The 20,968-nt window shown below is 37.4% G+C and overlaps 1 protein-coding gene across 4 annotated transcripts in view; it reads left to right on the top strand.

Moving 5' to 3' along the window:
• The window catches only part of TNKS (tankyrase), a 221,247-nt gene that overhangs the window by 168,735 nt on the left and 31,544 nt on the right, over positions 1 to 20,968 (top strand). For all 4 annotated transcript variants that reach the window (XM_030812401.1, XM_030812400.1, XM_030812399.1 and 1 more), the window contains exons 14-20: positions 1,357 to 1,502; positions 3,770 to 3,935; positions 5,362 to 5,581; positions 5,874 to 5,983; positions 14,897 to 15,085; positions 18,483 to 18,720; positions 19,418 to 19,500. In XM_030812401.1, the coding sequence (XP_030668261.1) occupies positions 1,357 to 1,502; positions 3,770 to 3,935; positions 5,362 to 5,581; positions 5,874 to 5,983; positions 14,897 to 15,085; positions 18,483 to 18,720; positions 19,418 to 19,500 (1,152 nt within the window). The remainder of the gene's footprint in view (positions 1 to 1,356; positions 1,503 to 3,769; positions 3,936 to 5,361; positions 5,582 to 5,873; positions 5,984 to 14,896; positions 15,086 to 18,482; positions 18,721 to 19,417; positions 19,501 to 20,968) is intronic.

Below are 20,968 nucleotides of genomic sequence, written 5' to 3'. Positions count from 1 at the left end.
AAGCAATGATACATGATGTAGCACAAAGACCAAGAGGTTAAAAATCAGTAAAGCAGGGTTTGAGTCTTTATTCTACCCCTTACCAACTGTTTGAAAAGGATAAGTCACTTAACCTTCATCCCTGATTTATTTATCTGTAAAGTTAATTTATAAATTAACCTCCATCCCTGGTTTGTTACCTATCAGCTTCATAGACAGAAAATAGTTTCCTCACTGAAAGAATATGATATTCTTTTTTTTTTTTTTTTTTTTTTTTTTTTTTTTGAGATGGGGTCTCACTCTGTCACCAGGCTGAAGTGCAGTAGCGCAATTTCGGCTCACTGCAACCTCTGCCTCCCGGGTTCCAGTGATTCTTCTGCCTCAGCCTCCCGAGTAGCTGGGACTGCAGGCATGCGCCACCGTGCCCAGCTAATTTTTGTATTTTTAGTAGAGACGAGGTTTCACTGTGTTGGCCGGGATTGTCTCGATCTCTTGACCTCCTGATCTGCCCGCCTTGGCCTCCCAAAGTGCTGGGATTGCAGGCGTGAGCCATCATGCCCGGCTGATATTCTTTATAAAGTGTAAATTATTATTCAGATATTATCATTACTCACCTATTACCACCAGTGATACAGTCTTTCATTCCTTCCATGGCGTCCTGCTGCTTTGTAAACAAACTGAGCTTACAATGTAGATTGTGCTGAAATTGAAGCAATCAGAGAGAAATAAGGAGACAGAGAAGAGATTTGGAGGACATCTCTGTAGGAGATGGAAGTAAAGCCCAAAAACTAGGGTATGATTAAAAAACCAGTTTAACTTGTAAAGGTAAGCAAACATTGCCCCAAAAGTCAAGTAAAGCACTGTTGACTACATAGCTTGGCTATAGTCAATCAAAAGACCCAGGGAGTGGCCCAGACAGAAAAATAATTTTCCAGAGCCTTTTTGCTTGCTTGACTCACATTAGAGACAGCAAGAGCTCTCTAGTTACGTAGTCAACTGAGGTTGGTGTTAGGACAAGCAGATACGCTATGACAAACAGTAGAGCATATCTCAGGGAGGAAAGACAAAGATAAAACAGCAAGGCACTATTTGCATTGGAAATGCTTGCTTTATTTTGGGTTTTTCTGTTTGATTCCAATTTTGGTCAGGAAATGTTGAAAAATATTAATTTGCTGTGTACATAATAAAAAATATCTGTAGTCACTGTAAAGCATAGTGCTGATTTCTAAACATTTGTATTGTCTAATCTTTGGAAATAAATATTCATTAGAAAATTCTAATTTATTTTATCCAAGATGTTGAACTATTCTGGGGCAAAACCTGTGAATAAATAGTAATGTTCGTTTTGTGTTTGTCTCTGTGTGTGCACCACGAAAGCAACTTTGCAGCCCTCAAAATGTGAATTGTAGAGACTTAGAGGGCCGGCATTCCACGCCCTTACACTTCGCGGCAGGCTACAACCGCGTGTCTGTTGTAGAGTACCTGCTACACCATGGTGCCGACGTCCACGCCAAAGACAAGGGGTACGTGTTAGAAGTTAGCTGTTTGCGAGTCATTCTCTTCATGCTGAAAAAAAATTTTAAATATTTTTGAAGTCTTAGATTTTTTCTGTATTAAAAAAGTAGTCCTTATTTTTTGTTTAAAATGTAAATTAAAACATAGAAATGTGCCGGGCGCGGTGGCTCACGCCTGTAATCCCAGCACTTTGGGAGGCCAAGGTGGGCGGATCATTTGAGATGAGGAGTTTGAGACCAGCCTGACCAACATGGTGAAACTCTGTCTCTATTAAAAATACAAAATTAGCCAGGTATGGTGGCACATGCCTGTAATCCCAGCTACTCGGGAGGCTGAGGCAGGAAAATCGCTTGAACCCGGGAGGTGGAGGTTGCAGTGAGCTGAGATCACACCATTGCACTCCAGCCTGGGCAACAAGAGCAAAATTCTGTCTCAAAAAAAAAAAAAAAAAACACATAGAAATGTACAGTATAGAAAGTGAAAATTTCCTGTCAGCCCACCTCCTGCTTAGAGATACAGCATTAAAATGTTGACTATATTCCTCCAGATACTGTAAATGCATAGACTTGTGTATGTGCTGTGATGGTGGTGGTAGTGGTGATTTTTAATACAAATGGTGGTGCCATCCTATACGGTCTGCTTTGCAGTTTACTTTTTTCCACCCAGTAGTATATCTTGAATAGTCTTCCCATATCAGTACTTAATAGTCTCATTCTTTTAATGCTTGTATATAGTATTTTATTACATTTTATGAATTTTATTTTGTTTTGTTTTTGAGACGGAGTCTCGCTCTGTCACCCAGGCTGGAGTGCAGTGGCACAATCTCGGCTCACTGCAAGCTCTGCCTCCCGGGTTCACGCCATTCTCCTGCCTCAGCCTCCCGAGTAGCTGGGACTACAAGGGCCCGCCACTACGCCCAGCTAATCTTTTGTATTTTTAGTAGAGACGGGGTTTCACTGTGTTAGCCAGGATGGTCTCGATCTCCTGACCTCGTGATCCACCCGCCTCGGCCTCCCAAAGTGCTGGGATTAAAGGCGTGAGCCACTACGCCCAGCCCTATATGAATGTTTTTATATAGTCTGTAAGTTATTGTTTATTCTTCTTTTTTGCTATTAAAAATGTACAATCTCTTCTAAAAAGAAGTCATCCATCCCAAAGACATCAGTATTCCTAGAAGCATAGTTTTATTTTTACTAATTCAGATACTCTATATTTTATATTAGTTTGCTGAATTATTTTAATTTGTCTAGGCAAAGTTTAAGACAGCTACTTAGAAATGTGAGAAAGGTATTTTAACTGATATGAATTCCCGTGTTCTGAGTTAATTTCACATCATCTCAAAATAAGCCAGTAGCTTTCTGTGTAATTACATAGAAGCGCACAGTAGAATTAAACTGCACGATTTAGGCCTCATCGAACCATTATGTATTTATTTATCTTTTAAAAGGGACCCATCAGACATTAATATTCACTAACAATATCACTAGTGCTTTCAAAGTGTTATAGTGCATTGGAGAGCAATCAGCGTTTGCTTCTATTGCTCATTTTAACACTTAGCATATTTCATCCCAAAACTAAAAAAAAAAAAAAAAAATGCACTTAATACTTTGCTTCTGCCATGTGTTAAGTTCAACATTTTATTCTTTTGGTGCACTCTTTTGTGGGAGCATCTTTTTGTCCTTTTAGAATGTCAGCTGCTTACTACTCAGAGCTTAGACTCCTCTCAGAATAGTTTGCCCATTTCTTATCTGAGTAGAACTTATAGTTGACATCGTCATTTTTCTTACTGAATACTGCTCTGAATTACCTGGATTGTGAGTTTTCATTATTTGGCACCTCAGTATTTAAAGCTGTGCATGGAAATCACCACTGAATCACCACTATGATTAAACTACTATGAATAAATCACCACTATGATTTACACAACTTTTTACCAAGGTAGCACTTGCCTAAATAAGTTAATTGCATTATATTCTTCATAAGTAAGCATACAATTTTTATTAGCAAAACTCATAAAGATAAGGATTGCTGTGAGTATATATCCATCCCCAAGAAACTTAGGAAAAAGTCTTTACATTGAAAGAACATTTTTGAAATTATTACTCCTTATTTAGAAACGGATAACTATATCTTAAAGAATAGAGGTGGGTGTATTTCTTTTTGAGCAGTGTTCAGTATAGTCAGTACCATAGAAGAATGGTAGGATTTTTATTATAAGAATCATTTTAACTCAAAGGTTTGTTTTATGACTTTAAAATAATTTTCTTTTGTTTAGTGGCTTGGTGCCCCTTCATAATGCCTGTTCATATGGACACTATGAGGTGGCTGAGCTTTTAGTAAGGCATGGGGCTTCTGTCAATGTGGCGGATTTATGGAAATTTACCCCTCTCCATGAAGCAGCAGCTAAAGGAAAGTATGAAATCTGCAAGCTCCTTTTAAAAGTATGTAGTTTAAAAAATTATGAAATATAAACTAATTTTATTTATATTTTGGTTATTACTTGAAAGTAAGTTGGGGTATGTTATTCTATTAAGAACAATACTGCTGTAGAAACTGCTCTCATTTTCTATTTCCCAGAAGACTGTTTATGTGCTATGATACATAGCTTTGCGTAGTGCCTAAAATGAATATCTGAAATGGTTTAAGTCCATGTCATAAAAATTCATCAAAGTAGGTTTTAGAAAGAGCTGAAGTAGTTTGCATTGCTTATCTAGTACTTATAGTATGAATATCAGAAAAAACTGTACAGAAGAAGCAAGCTTTTCAATCAAGTTGGCTTTTTTTTCCTAGTTGGCTATTTCATTATTGTTAACTAACTCCTTCTTCATTAGTAAACATTAAACATTGTATCTTTTAAGAACTTACTGTAATATCAGATTTTTATTAAAATATAAGATAATTTCTAAAGTTGTTCATATAGATTTGAGATACATGTAAAAGAGTGAAAACTAGTAGTTATATGAAACTAACTATAATTTATGCTCACTTTAAGTTAGACTATATTTTTTAAAAACGACCAGATGTGTATTTATGATATTTTCTTTTGCTTTTTTTTAACCGCAGAAAAAAAAATTGATGTGTTTAAATAAAATTCTTCTCCCTTCATTTTTATGATATCAAATACATTCTTATGAATCTTGAGAAAAACACAATATCTGATACTCATTTTTATCATCACCGGTTGGTAAGAAATAACTTCCAAATCATTGTGAATCCATTGTCCAACTTGACTTACAACTAATTTCCGCAGTGAGCCCATGACAGTCTGTGGCCGAACCATAATAAAAATTATTGACTTCTATTTACTTTATTTAATAGGTATTGGTAATTAAACTTTTAAAATCTATAATTTTTAATACATTTATATCTAATTTCATGATAGATGTTAAGACTTAGGATAAAAATATTAAAAATATTACCAAACTTTATTCTTACTGATGGCCTTTAGAATTAAGTCCTTTTTTACCAGTGTGTCTTACTCTACTCTCTTCTTTTTCATACCTACTGAGTATCTTTATGTAATTGAATCTGGTCAAAATTAACATCCATGCTATTCTTCAAAGTAAAATAGGTTTCCAAAGACAACTTGGAGTCTGAGAAAAAGTGTATTATACAAGTTGTCTCAAAGATACTTAACACTCTCTACTTTATCATCACCATTGATCCTGAAGCTTTGACTGTGTAGTGTTAATAGTTAGAAAGCTGATCCATTATATTGCTAAGTAGGAATTTTGCAAAGTCTTTTTCAAAATGCGTATAGAGTAGATATCTTCCCCAGAGGAACAAAGGTAGAGTAAATTAAGCACCTACCTACCTACCTACTTACTACAGAAAATACAAACCCCATTTGATTTTTCTTCTTTGTAGCATGGAGCAGATCCAACTAAAAAGAACAGAGATGGAAATACACCTTTGGATTTGGTAAAGGAAGGAGACACAGATATTCAGGACTTACTGAGAGGGGATGCTGCCTTGTTGGATGCTGCCAAGAAGGGCTGCCTGGCAAGAGTGCAGAAGCTCTGTACCCCAGAGAATATCAACTGCAGAGACACCCAGGGCAGAAACTCAACCCCTCTGCACCTGGCAGGTAAGCACCCCCAGTGCCTCCAAGCCTCCTTTTCCTTTCTCGGACACCTAATACAGTTTACTAAAAGACGAAAGCCATGCTGAACATAAATGGGACTACTTAGTAAAATGCTCTTGACTGACATAGTTTTGTATAATTTCTTATTGTGAAGTCCCTCCATTATGTGATAATAGTATTAGCTTTTGAAGCAAAAAGTATTAAAACCTTAACATTTGCTGGTCCTTATTACATATGTATGTATTTTTTTTCTTTTAAGCTGACATGTTTTCTGTATTTTTTTTACTCTAAATAGCAGGCTACAATAACCTGGAAGTAGCTGAGTATCTTCTAGAGCATGGAGCTGATGTTAATGCCCAGGACAAGGGTGGTTTAATTCCTCTTCATAATGCGGCATCTTATGGGGTAAGCATACTAACATTAAAATCTAGAAAACTGACCGGGCACAGTGGCTCACACCTGTAATCCCAGCACTTTGGGAGGCTGAGGCAGGTAGATCACGAGGTGGGGAGATCGAGACAATCCTGGCTAACACGCTGAAACCCCGTCTCTACTAAAAATACAAAAAATTAGCTGGGCATGGTGGCGGGCGCCTGTAGTCCCAGCTACTCGGGAGGTTGAGGCAGGAGAATGGCGTGAACTCGGGAGGCGGAGCTTGCAGTGAGTCGAGATCGCGCCACTGCATTCCAGCCTGGGGAACAGAGCAAGACTCTGTCTCAAAATAAATAAATAAGTAAATAAAATAAAATCTAGAAAACTTCCCTGACATTTACGACTTTATTAAATGCATACTATGCATTAAGTAAGTAGTTATCTAACTAATAGCATGATTTAGCATAATTTAATCTTTTGTTCAGAGTTTTGGCATATCTTCCCTGCTAAGCTTAACTACCTTTTGGCCAACAGTCATGCTTTTTATTACTTTTTGGCCTCAGCACATTATCAAGCACAATAATAGGCATGTAATGGGTGCTCCGTTTATATTTATCAATAATATAATATAATAAATATATATAATATAAAATAATATAGATATCAATTTCTTAATTCTACCTCAAGTAGATTTTTAAAACTATAAAAGCTGTGCAGTTGTTATACAGGCATGGAAATTATGGTGGCTTACATTTATCATCAGCACCTTAAAAATATTCGAGTAGCCAGGCACAGTGGCACGCGCCTGTCATCCCAGCCATTCAGGAGGCTGAGGTGGGAAGATCGCTTGAGCCCAGGAGTTCAAGGCCACCCTGGTCAACATAGTGAGACCTCATCTAAAAAAAAAAAAAAAACTAAATGGTTGAGCAGTTGATATATATGGTTTCATAGAGTAGGAATTACTAGCTAAAACCTCCAGGCGAAAGTCCAGAGTTACCCTTTCAAACACTGTCATCGGTTGTAAGAGGAAGAGAAATGGATTGCAGTGCCTTGATGCCGTATGTCAGAACTGACTGACTGGAAGTAACTAAGTAAGGCCCACTCAAGCCTGATGGCTCACGGCAGAAATAGGATGAATACTCATGTGCTTGAGAGTTCATCCACTTAATCCCTTCCTGACTGTAAAAACCCACAGATGCCAGTTCATACGCACCAGGTGTTCTCACAGTTGGAGTCACTACTGATTACAAAAGCCTGACGAACTATAAATAAAAACCCAACCAAGCCAACCACCTTGACTACCATATTCTTCCTCCTACTGCCTTCTCCCTGGCCCTTCGTAATGAGACTGTCATCTCTCAGGCCCATTCTACAAAGACCTGTATTTCAGAGAGGACAAATCTGAGTGAGGGAGGATACTTTGAAGGAAAGCAACAATCCCGTTTTTTGAAAGAAAATTATGCTTCCAAGTATGATATAAATTAATTGAAAGTATCATTTAATGAGTATTAGTACTGAAATCCTCTTGAAACTACAGTATTTAAAGTTACCTTTCTAAAGATGAGTAGTCTTTTATTAAAATTTGTAGAAATTTTAACTTTCCTTCACCTAAGTTTCTCAATTTCTCTGAACAACAAATACTTCTACCAAAGACTTAGCATGCTAAATATTTGCTGCTAACATACTACATATACATTTACATGTAATTCTTGTTTTTTTTTTTTGTTTTTTTTTTTTTTTGAGAACAGGCCGGACTGCAGTGGCGCTATCTTGGCTCACTGCAAGCTCCGCCTCCCGGGTTCACGCCATTCTCCTGCCTCAGCCTCCCGAGTAGCTGGGACTACAGGCGCCCGCCACCATGCCCGCTAATTTTTTGTATTTTTAGTAGAGATGGGGTTTCACTGTGTAAGCCAGGAATGATCTCTATCTCCTGACCTCATGATCCGCCCACCTCAGCCTCCCAAAGTGCTGGGATTACATGCGTGAGCCACCACGCCCGGCCTACATGTAATTCTTGATCATTAAGTTATAACTTATACATGTATATCATTTGGAGACTAATTTTCAGCACTTCTTAGCATAATTGTTCTCTTCATATGGTATTCTACTAATCCTTTTGCTAAGCTTCAGTTAAGAGTTTGTAAAGCCAATGGGATCAGTAGAACTGAAATTAGATCTTTTATCGTCTCTGTAAACGTACTATGAGTAAGGACAGATGGTGGCCGTAGAATTATTATAATGAACTGGTCTAGTAAAGCTTATGTTACACTGTCAACTGTGTAGACTGCAGTAGATCTCATACATTGTGGATGTAGGGAAGTTCTACTCCATTAGCCTTCACCTTTCACAGTCTTTATAGCAGTCACGGAGGATAAGGAAAAGAAAAATTAATTTATAAAGTATTTTACCTTTTGATCCTCATTGTTCTCATGGGATAGCGTTAAGATGTGTTCTACTCCATTAGTCTTCACCTTGCACAGTCTTTATAGCTGTCACAGAGGATAAAGAAAAGTTAATTTATAAACTAAGTATTTTACCTTTTGATCCCTATCAGTTAAGATGTTACTTACTGTACATGTGTGTCACTTGATGACCACCGTGAAGATAGTAAAATGTACAGTGGTTGTCTTGTGGCTCAAGCGTAATGTAGAGTGCTGGTCGACATTGTCTAACTTCACGTTCCCTTGAGGCTGACTTGCTGTCAGCTGAAGAGAGATGTAATGCAATCGGTCTCCCAACCGGAAGTCCACTCTTTCATTTTCATAAACTTTATTCACCATCACCCATAACTCCCCTTCTCCTTTTCTAACTCCAAGTGAGAAAAAATAATGAACACTTTTTTTCACTATCTCTTTTTATGTTATCCTCTTTTTATGTTTGTTAAATCCCTACTGCTTAGCTCTTTGTAAATGAAGGTAACTTACTGAGGTGAAAATGATCAAAAAATTCTCCAGGCCTTGTAAAGGGCATTTGATAGAGGTTTTGATCAACCTGGTTCATCTCATTCTTGTATGGAAGAATGCAAATGGGCTACATAATGTGTTTATAGCAGGTATTTTTACCTCATTGTGAGGGTGGATTGAGTCACTCAGAAAATTTTTTCAGGTATTAAACTCATAAATTTAAAAATCAGGCATCCGTGTGTTGATGACTGTTACTTTTTTTTTTGACAAACTTTCACTTTGGTGATTTCTAGACCTTTTTTTGAATTATCTTTTTTTTTTTTGATCAGATACATGAGTGTGATAATACCTTTTTTTTGTTTGTTAACATGGACAACCCACTTCCTTCAGCAATCTCGCATGATATACAGTGACTCTCAGTTGGCATTTTCCCCATTCACAATCTCTGCTCTGCAAAATAATTTTATTTAATGCCATTTGTAAAACCTATAATCTATTATTAGTAACCAATCAGTAACCATATTAAGTAGTATTTCTCTTAATCTCAATTAATAGACTTAAAGTAAGGCTAGGCATGGTGGCTCACTTCTGTAATGTTAGCACATTGGGAGGCTGAGACAGCAATATGGTTTAAGGCCAGGATTTTGAGACCAGCCTGGGCAACATAGTGAGACCCTATCTCTACATAATTATTTATAAATAAATGTTATAAATAAAATTTAATAAATATTTATAAATAAATATTTAAAATATAATGAATTAAATTAAGAAATATTTATTAGTACTCCTTAAATATATAAGTATATATATTTAAGGATATACATGTGTATCCTTATATATATATAAGGAGTACTGATACATATATATTTAAGGAGTACTAATAGTAACACAATATAAAAAGTTTAAAAAGCTACTTTGTCTCCCCTTAAGAGTAGATACAACTATGCTTCTATTATTTGTAGATTGATACATCTGTATATCTTTCAAAAGTTCCTTTTTATTCATTCTGTCCTGCCTTGGCTGGATATTTTAATGAAATCATGGGACTCCAGTCTACATTTCTATTTAGGATGGCAAAACACTGATTATGTTGTATTCATCCCATGAATTTGATGATGCTTGAACTAGCCTGGCCACATATCATCATTTTGTGGAGTAGATTTTCTGTGGCATATCATCTGGAATACAACTTCTATTCTGAAAATTAAGCAATTTACAGAGCAATTGTAGGTATAGTGTTACCCGGTGATCTCTACTTAAATCATTTCTTCTTCCTAATATTATTCTCTTTCCCATTTTCAGCTTGGAAGGAAAATGGCTCTTGTGTTTTAGTCTAGCAAACTCTGCAGGCATCTGTGGTTTAATGGAAAAACCTGAACTTAGGGTCTGAATATCTGGAATCTAGTCTTTCCTCTTCTGTTTTATAACCCAGTAGTCTTCAGCAAGTGTCTAACTTTTTCTCATCTTCAGTTTTCTCAGTAGTAAAAGTTGGGTTCCAAGACCTCCTTTCCAGGTTGTTGTAATGATTAAATGAGACCGTGCATGTGGAAATTGCATTAACTAATGTAAGGCATTATAAAAATACAAGGTAATACTGTTATTATAAAATAACTTGCTTCATGGCCGGGTGCAATGGCTCATGCCTATAACCCCAGTACTTTGGGAGGCTGAGGCGGGAGGATCTTTCAAGCCCAAGAGTTCAAGACCAGCCTAGGCAACATAGTGAGATCCCATTTCTACCAAAAAATACCTATCTATAGCTGTATCTATAGATATATAGATATTAAAAATTAGTAAATTCCTCGCTTCCCACAGCTCCTTTACTGAGCCAGTCAGAATAAGGGCTGCATGTCACTCCTACATCTCACAGCCTTAGGAATAATCTATATATTTGACTGGCTCAGTGCTGTATTAAATAAACACAGATTAATTGACTAGCCTGAGGATGAAATAATAATCTGAGGTAGCTGTGAAATTACATCGTTATTTACTTATGTAGTTATTTATTGATCATTATTCCTTCATACATATTTACCTTTTTTCCCCTAGAGAGCTCAGTCTGCTCTCTGTGTGTCTTTAAGCCTTTTTTGTATAAAAAGAACCTCAGTTTTTCCAAATAGAGAAAAAAATACATATTTATTTAAGAAGCATCAATAAAAATTACAAGTTACATGAGAGCTGATATTAGTGGTAGTATGCCTTACTGTGTTGGTGTTCTTTATATAATAATGCCTTGTGTTATATTTGAATGCATGTTTATACAAGACAGTTAATTTTTCTGCTAGTCAGTAAATGGCATTGATACTTATTACCACAAAGCATGTAAATTTATATCTTATAAGAGTAAATCAATTGACTGATTCATTTTCTCTCAACTGTTTTTATTTTCCAATGCTTTCTCTAAAATGGATAATATTTGGGGAATTTCATGACGTAATTGTAATAAAGCCTCTGTACAATTAAATGGCTTTAACTGAAGCCAAGCACATTTCTCTTTCCCCTACTTCCTACCTTTTTAACATTAAAAGCTTCCCAGTCTTTTTAGGTTGTATTTGTCATTTAATTTAAAGCATTTTGTATTGCAGCTGGATTCTGAAACCAGGTTAAATTGTCTGTTTCTCCTGGAAACATTCCAACAGAGATCAGTTTCTTTTCTGGACCTTCTAGTTCAATACTTCACTTTTATATACTGTGGTGAATAGAACTGAACTGCTATTTATTGAATTTGTCAGCCTTAAATTCCAGTTACTATTTTTGCCTCAGTGGTATAGCTATTTAAAAGAATTAAACAGCTTAAGAACTGTATTTTTAGTCTACTTGGGTAGTAATATACTCCTTCCTGTTCATTGTTCTTTCAGACATTTGTCAGAAAATTTCACAAGCATGTAATTGGTTTGTCCAAGCATAAACTATAACTTCAATATAAAGAAAGCTTAATAATTCATACCAGATATACAATTCATTTTATACACACATACACAAACACATAATTTTCCTTGGACTTTTTGTAATTTTGGAAGCCTGCGTAAATTAGTCTGCCAAAGTATATTATTCTGCCTATAAACATGGGAGTTCAATAAAAGTAATCATCAGAAACACAGTTTAAATAGCTTGTAACCTCACTGGGGAGAAGCTTGAAATTATTCCATGCTTTTGGACAAAATTTGCTGTCTTTTTTCAACATACAGCCTCTGAATAAGGGAGATAAATTACTAGGTTTGGTTTTGTTTTAGGTGATTTTGATAATACCACAAGTGGTACCTCTGTTTTCATCTTTTGTGTTAGAAAATTTAAAAATAATTAAGCTATAGAATTAATTTTGTAGTGATACTATAATCCCAGAAGAATCACAAAACATATCCTGTTCTGAGAGGACAATCTGATTATGCTGCTTATTATTTTATTTTTTGTTTAGGGGGTTTTTTGTTTTGTTCTGAGATGGAATCTTACTCTTCACCTAGGCTGGAATGCAGTGGTGCAATCTTGACTCACTGCAATCTCCGTCTCCCGGATTCAAGCGATTCTCCTGCCTCAGCCTCGCAAGTAGCTGGGATTACAGGTGTGTGGTGCCACACCCAGCTAATTTTTGTATATTTAGCAGAGATGGGGTTTCACTATGTTGGCCAGGCTGGTCTCAAACTCCTGACCTCAAATGATCTGCTGGCCTCAGCCTCCCAAAGTGGTGGGATTACAGGCATGAACCACCACACCTGGCCTATTTTTTGTTTTGGGGGGGTTTTTTGCTTTGTATTATTAGAGCAAATGTGGAAGCTTTCCTTAGTAGTTGGCTGATCTGTGCTTTTCTTTTTAGATAAATGTTCTTCACTTTGTTTTCAGAAACTACTGTTTCTAAAATTAAGAAATACAGATATTTATATTACATAAAGTTAAATACTACCTCAGAAAAAGTGCTTGTTCTTTTTGAAGTGAGTGTCTTCAAGAGTGCAGGGAAGACGATATCTTAAGGAAGATAGAAAGTGACATGCATTAAGTCACACCTTGGGATCTTTCTTTCTTGGCCTTCCCTGTCTTTTCCCATGCTCATAACTGTCTTCCTTAAAAACCTCAATGTATGGTAGGTGAGCAGCAGCATGAGTTAGAAATTTATTCTCAACAGATAATGTGCTTTTGAGTTAATTATCCAAACTGACCAAGTTATGCCCAGAAATGTGTCTGTAAGGGACAAAAATGTGCCAGTTGCACCAAATTAGGGTATATTGGAGTTGAAATGGATCTCAGAAATACTTAAGTGGTAACCAGCCTAACTTCCTAAATGTATTTATAAAAACACACAAGTTATTTTTAATATTCTTAAAAAGCCTATTTGTTGAATCAGGAGTGCCTATTGTGTAATTGATTGTGTTAGCTTATTTTATAAGGATTTTTGGGAAGAAGCTGAAGCCTTTTGCTATATGGAGCTCTTACTTGAGTGAACCTGGTCTCCATGGAAGTTGCTCCTACATTGGCTTTTATAGTCCTGCTCCTTTATAGTTCTTCTCCAGCTTCCATTTTTCCTTTTGTCTCCTCTGAGGATTTTTCTTCCACTCTCCTTTTCCAAAATATTGTTGTTTTCAAGGTTTTATCCACCTTGTAATTATCTTTATTCCTTTCCTTAATGAGCTCATTTATCAAGTAGCTGCAACTATTAATCCACTATTCCATTTCATAATATCCCTGGAGCCCCCAGCCCCAGTCCTCGCCCCTCCATAGGTATTGAGCAAATACTGGTTGGTGGGTGAGTGGTAGGAGAGTGAGTAAGTGAATGAAGCCCCCTTGACTGTGCTCCAGCTTTTTCTGATAAACCGTCTACAGAATGTCTTTACTTTGATGTTTTACCTCAAGAGGTGCCTACCTCAATGAGCCTTATCTGAGAGTTTCATACCTACTTAAACTTTTTTTTTTTTTTTTGAGATGGAGCCTTGCTCTGGTACCCAGGCTGGAGTGCAGTGGTGCAATCTCAGCTCACTGCAACCTCCGCCTTTTGGGTTCAAGTGATTCTCTTGCCTCAGCCTCCCGAGTAACTGGGATTACAGGCATGCACCACCATGCCCAGCTAATTTTTGTATTTTTAGTTGGGACGGGGTTTCACTATGTTGGCCAGGCTGGTCTTGAACTCCTGACCTCAGGTGATCTGCCCACCTCACCCTCCCAAAGTGCTGGGATTACAGGCGTGAGCCACCGCACCCAGCCCCCACTTAAACTTTTACAACTCAATTTCTGTTAATAGTTCTACCTTATTTTCTAAACTTCTAGATTCCCCCTTCCTTCCCACCCCCCCAAAAAAATGTAGTCATCTTTGACTTTTCTATCTGTCTTCTGTTGTGAATTTGGCTTTCTAAACCCAATATTTTTTTCTTTCAAAATTTCTCAGATTTAGCCCTTCTTTTCCGTTTTTCTGTAACTGTCAACGATTCAGGGTCTCATGACCTCACGCCCAGGTTATTAGCATGTCTGCTGCTAACATTTCCTCCACCCCTCAATCATATAGACATAACAGACCAATTTTCATAAAATGTTATGTTGCTTTTTCAAAGGCTGAAGAGAAAACATTGAGAATCTTTGAGATGAGTACTTCAGTAAATCTGATTGCAGTAGGTTAGAAAAGAAATGGGAAGATAAGAGAATCAATGTGAAAAGAATGCGTATTTGAAAAGTTTGGCAGATAGATTAGACCATTAATAGAAGATTTGAATTAGGTACTAGTTTCACTTTACAAAACGAAACACCTTACATAGTATTTGTTTTTAAAATACAGCTGAATATATTAGAAGGATGCATTTTTTGAAAAAAAGCCCATGAACAGTTACAGAGTAATAGTATAATTGTGTAATTGAGATTTTGAAGGAGGCAAGAAAAGATGGAGTCCAAAGTGTAGGTAGAAGACTAAAATACTTTTTTTTTTTAGAAGAAACTTCTGTTAAGGAGTTAAGGATGAAAATGGAGATACAGAGGAGTGAATTGTTAAATAAAAACAAGAATACACAATGGTGCTTTACCAGATGATCTCATTCTTAACTCTTTGTATCCTTTTCTTTTTCTTCAGCATGTTGACATAGCGGCTTTATTGATTAAATACAACACATGTGTAAATGCAACAGATAAGTGGGCATTTACTCCTCTCCATGAAGCAGCCCAGAAGGGAAGGACGCAGCTGTGTGCCCTCCTCCTAGCGCATGGTGCAGACCCCACCATGAAGAACCAGGAAGGCCAGACACCTCTGGATCTGGCAACAGTAAGTCCTCATTTCAGATACTTAGTATTGTTCCTTAAACTTTCAGAGATGACATTAGATTCTCAGGTTCACCAACTTACTTTTAGTCGTGTTTATTTCACTTAGAACGGAGATCTTCTTCTGAAAATTTTTGAAGTTCACACTTTTTCTATGAAAATACACTTTTAAAACTCTTAAGACAAACTAAACAGTAAGTTAATTTTTTTGCCCTTCTTAGCCTGCCGGGAAAACATGAATCATAAGAAACACATTTTTAGAGTGTACCCTCAAAGAATTACATTTAGTAAAATATCTTGTACCTTCTATATTTGGCATATTATTGTAGAGCAACTAATGTTCATGATAATTTACCTAAGTCTATGAGATAGTCAAAGAAAAATTAACTCTGGGCAGTATTATTTAACTGCAAAGTTAAGCACTGCATCATCTTCCGTAAACTTTCTGAAAACCAGGGAGTTACTTTGTACTCACAATAATTTCTCATTTTTAAGCCAGAAATGTTTTTTCAAGTTATGTTCTGTTTCATTTATTGACTGCTGAATAACAATCTGTTTCAAAACACTCAGTGGCTTAAAATAATAATAACTTATTATTTCTTATGATTCTGTATGTTGGCTAGGAGATTCTTCTGGTCTTACCTGGGGTCACTTGTGCAACTGCATATAGCTGGTGGCTGGGACAGAAACATAAAGACAGCTTCACTCATATACCTGGAGCCTTGACAAATACAACTAGAAGGCTGGGGCCTCTCTAGTCCCATGTGGCATCTCATCATTAAGTGGTCTTGTTAGAATTTCTTCACAGAATAATTTTATCTCAAGAGGGAGAAAGCAGAGGCTGCCATTGTTCTTTAAGGCTAATCCTGGAATTGACATGCTGTCACTTCCGCCACATTCTGTTGTGCAAAGCAAGTCATGAAGTCAGCTCAGGTTCAAGGAATAGGAAAATAGATTCCACTTCCTTTGAAAGGAGAAGCAAAAATTTCTTGGCCATCTTTAATCAGCCACAGTCTACCCTGTAAATACAAATTAAATCTATTTTTCCCACATTCAAATTACACTCACTTGCCATGTGCTCCCCCCACCAACAGGGGGCAGATAGTCATCACTGGGTCCTTAGCAATTCTAAAATTCAGCCAGGCACATGTTATCAGGGCCATCTACTCAGGAGTTAGGGAATGATCCCTGATTGGGGCCCAGTTCTGCTCCCAGGGAGTGGTTAACTGTGGCTGTCTTTTTTTTTCCTTTCTTTTTTTTCCCCCCTTCTTGAGACACAGTCTGGCTGTGTCACCCAGGCTGGAGTGCAGTGGCATGATCATGGCTCACCACAACCCCAACCTCCCAGATTCAAGCCATCCTCCCACCTCAATCTCCTAAGTAGCTGGGACTACAGGCACATGCCACTATGCCTGGCTATTTTTTTTTTTTTTTTTTTTTTTTTTACTTTTTGTAGAGACAGGGTCTTGCTATGTTGCCCAGGTTAGTCTTGAACGTCTGGGCTCCTCCCTCAGCCTCCTTCCTCAGCCTCCCAAAGTTCTGAGATTACAGGTGTGAGCCACTGTACCCAGCCTCTTTAGCTCTTGGCCATGCCCTCTGAATTATCCTTCTCTTTTCATAAGAAATGGATTATATTTATAGCCAAATGGCTTTCTCAACCTGTTCCCTGCTCCTAGAAATTTTGGGGACCCTGAGCCTTTTATCATTTTAATCTACCTGTCCCTTTTAGTCCAAACTAGTACAACTCTTCCTTTATAAACTTTTGGATTTCCCAACAAATTACACACCACTCCATCAGCCAAAAGCCCCGCCCACAAATCTTTTCAAGACAGGTCCCTCTCTAACATGGAATCCAAGTCAAGGTGCAGTGGGACAATGCCCATAAGATCCTTTGAAGTTCTTTCATCTAGCCAAGGGAATTCACAAGGTACCACCTTAGAGTTTTTTTAAAGATTTTGAGGTAATATATCTATACCTCTAGTTGGTTTTTATTCTGAGGCCATGTTTTCCTGTCAGCACCCTGGATTTGACCTTTGCCCTGAGGTCGTGCCTTACTTGAAGAAACTTTTGCTGATGGAGAGGCTGGGAATGGTGAATAATTTTATTTTCTAATCTAGTAAATGTTAAGTGAATACATTTCCTTAAAGAGAACTGAACAGTTCCTTTCTCTCTTCCTGTACATTATCATGGGCAGATAAACACACCAGTCCAGTTGATGAGGCAGAATTTGTTCTGGAAATTTCCTTAGCCAAATTTACAAATTTATTTAGGTTTACATTCTACCTTCCATAAGACCTCATGTGCCAGTGTTGCCAGACTTTGTGCTACACAGCATCAGTCCCCTTTCTCTCGCCTTCAGTAGCACTTGCCTATCTTCCATTCACAGCCTCCCTCAGCAATAACCAGGCCACCCTTCACGCCTCCAACCAAAGCCCATGTCCACCAGCACCCCACTTCCAGGTACTGGTGTGCATTTCATTTATCTACTGCTGCCCACTAAGCCACCCCCAAACCCACTGAGGGTTTAACATGACGATTTATTATTTCTCACTCGTCTGGGAGTTGACTGGGCTCAGCCGGGGCAGTTCTGCTGGTTTTGTAGTTACCTGCCCCTGGGAACTCAGCAGAGGCTGGAGCTTCGAAGATGGCCTTTCATCCTGCAGGGCTCTCCCTGCATAGGATCTCATCACTCAGTAGTGCAGCCCAAACTTCTGTACAACATGGCAGATGGCTTCTAAGAGAGTGAAAGTAGACACTGCCAATCCACTTCAAGCCTGGCTCAAAAGTCTCAGAACGTCACTTCTTCTGCATTCTATTGGTCAAGACAACTCACAGGGCAACCACAGACCACATTTGGGGAGGGGGGGTAGAAATTCAAGGGGAGGCATACATGACAGGTGGAAGGAATCGACGGGTGGCTGTCTTTGGAGACTATCTCCTGCATGCTTGAAAAGCAGTTACATCTGATACTTAAAAACTGAAAAGTTTGTGAATAAATGAACTAAATTAAAGTGTCATCCCTTTGAAATTTCACCAGATGTTAATTGTACATGAAATTATTAAGTGTGAAGTAAATAACCAGATTATGGCTGTTAAAACATAAACAAAATATAGTAAATATGGAAATTTTTTCTAAAGAAGGGTGACAGTTAACACTGAAAGTGCTTTTTTTAATGAAAGAAGAAACATTTTTAAAAATTACATAGTTTCTCCAATTCTGTCTACTGAAACTATTGAAACTCTTTGGAGCTGTGGATAGGAGAAGGAATGATCAAAAACCAGTAGGTGATAATGAGGCATTCATTAAGGAAAAAATCCACAAAGCATTTGGTTGTTAGTGAAAAACTTACCATTTTAATATATATTATTTTCATGGTTCTTGTTTTTAATCATTTTTTTAGGCTGACGATATCAGAGCTTTGCTGATAGATGCCATGCCCCCAGAGGCCTTACCTACCTGTTTTAAACCTCAGGCTACTGTAGTGAGTGCCTCTCTGATCTCACCAGCATCCACCCCCTCCTGCCTCTCTGCTGCCAGCAGCATAGACAACCTCACTGGCCCTTTAGCAGAGTTGGCCGTAGGAGGAGCCTCCAATGCAGGGGATGGCGCCGCGGGAACAGAAAGGAAGGAAGGAGAAGGTGAGTAGACCTTGTGAATGCTTATTTATTTATACCTTTTGTTAGTGGAGCAGAATTACTTTTTTCTATTGATAATTATTGAATGCCTCAATTAGAGACGTCCTGTCTGTAAATTTTCATACACATAACATCTTATAAGAAATATTTCTTCATAGAAGGCTGCCACGTTTCTTGGCATTGTCATTGTTCTTATTTCTGTATATTCTAGAGCATCTGTTTACAACCATAGCATCTTATTGAACCACTTATACTGAAATTGTGTCAGAACACAACTGAGAGGTCATTTCAGGAATGAAAACTAAAATGATAGCTGATACATTTAGATTTTTTAATTCATTGAAAGCTTTAGATTTTTCTATATAAGTAGCATTCTGTAGTATAAAAATTATACTATAATGTTAAAATTAGTATTATATTGTATATATTTTTATAAATTACAATAAGTTATAATTCTATATTCTAGCCATAATATTAGAATACAAATACTAATTTGATAAAGATAAAACACTCTGCTTTTAGTTCTCAGTCAACTTCAGAAATAAAGTGTCTGAATTAAATCTATGTATTCTGTATTATTTTATGCCATGTAAAATCATCTGACAGCCAAGGTTGTCAGAGTCATGTCTAAATGGATACTGAAATTTTCTTTATATTTAGAGAATTCTTTCTGAGAATCTTTAATATGTTTCTGTTTTAGTTGCTGGTCTTGACATGAATATCAGCCAATTTCTAAAAAGCCTTGGCCTTGAACACCTTCGGGATATCTTTGAAACAGAACAGGTAAATATTCTTGTATATATTTGAGTCATTTAAATACTAAGATTAGGCTGGATGCAGTGGCTCACACCTTAATCCCAACACTTTGCAATGCTTAGGCAGGATTGCTTGAGCCCAGGAGTTTGAGACCAGCCCAGGCAACAAAGCGAGACCCCCATCTCTACAAAAAAAAAAAAAAAGTTTTTAAGTTAGCTGAGCATGGTGACTTACTGGGCGCCTGTAGTCCTAGCTGCTAGGAGGTAGAAGCAGGAAGATCACATGAGCCCAGGAGTTTGAAACTGCAGTGAGCTGTGATTGTGCCACTGCATTCTAGCTTTGGCGACAAAGCAAAACCCTATCTCGAAAAAAAAAAAAGAAAGAATTATTAATTGCCACCCACCTCTTCCTCTTTTGCTTCTTACGAGCTGTTCTTAAACCCACAACACATTTCTATAAGAAGCCAGAGGAGCCCAGTATTTTATACTTCTCCCCAAAATTGTCTAACAAATGAGTCTTTATAAGCAGTCTAGCACTATGCATTTTGTTACATGTCAAAACTTAGACCATGCAACTACCTCAAAAGAATGTTTTCATAATTGTCCTTGGTTGTTTGTTTCCGAAAAATGTCAGTGTTTGTCATCTCATTTCATTATTCATCTGACTGGGCTCCTGAAGCAGTTGCCCGTTAATTTGGAAAGCACAGTAGTACTTAGACAAGTACACTTTTAAAAAATTGCCCCTTTATGAAGTTTCTGTTGTCCGCTTAGAGTCTTAAATAATCTTAAACCAAAAGTTGGCCATGCATTCCAATAGACCCACCCTATTTTGGGATCCATCTTAAATGTCTGTGAAGGTCTGAGGATGGAGTCATCATTAGGGCATTTATGAATTAGGATTCTTCTGTTCGTTTTACTGTTTTCATACAGGATAAGGAGTTGTAATATTGTATGCTTTCATTATTATGATCAGGTTTAAATATTGAATGATGGTAAGTCCTGAATTTAAATGGACTATTGATTTACATGAAATTTAAGAATGGGAAAGGTGTTTAGAGAAAATTAAATTATTCTCCCAGGTGTAGGGATCACCCTTGTATAATAACAGCCATGTTAGTCCTCCAGCCAAGGAAGATATCTTGTTACAATTTGGGACAGGTGTAATAGAATGCTTGTAACTTAAAGTGTGCCAAAATCTGCCTGTAGGTATAATTCGTTTGTTTTGGGCTTACGCTTACACTTACCCTGTTTTGCACAGAGATCTAATCTCCAGTCTACATATGTATTCAGTTTCAGAGGACTATACTCCCTACAGAGGCTGTAGGGGAGAATCTATTCCATGCCTCTTCTTCCTTCTGATGGTTGGCAGCTTCCTTGGCATGTGGCCATGCTACTCCAGTCTCTGCTTCCATCTTCACATTGCCTTCCTGTCCTCTGTATCTCTTCTAAGGACATTTGCATTGAATTTGAGGCCACCAGTATAATCCTGGGTGATC

The sequence above is a fragment of the Nomascus leucogenys genome, chromosome 4, assembly GCF_006542625.1.
Source record: "Nomascus leucogenys isolate Asia chromosome 4, Asia_NLE_v1, whole genome shotgun sequence".
In the NCBI taxonomy this organism is placed as follows: Eukaryota; Metazoa; Chordata; class Mammalia; order Primates; family Hylobatidae; genus Nomascus; species Nomascus leucogenys.
Note: the sequence above shows the minus strand (reverse complement) of the source record. Positions and strands in the feature narration are given on the sequence as shown.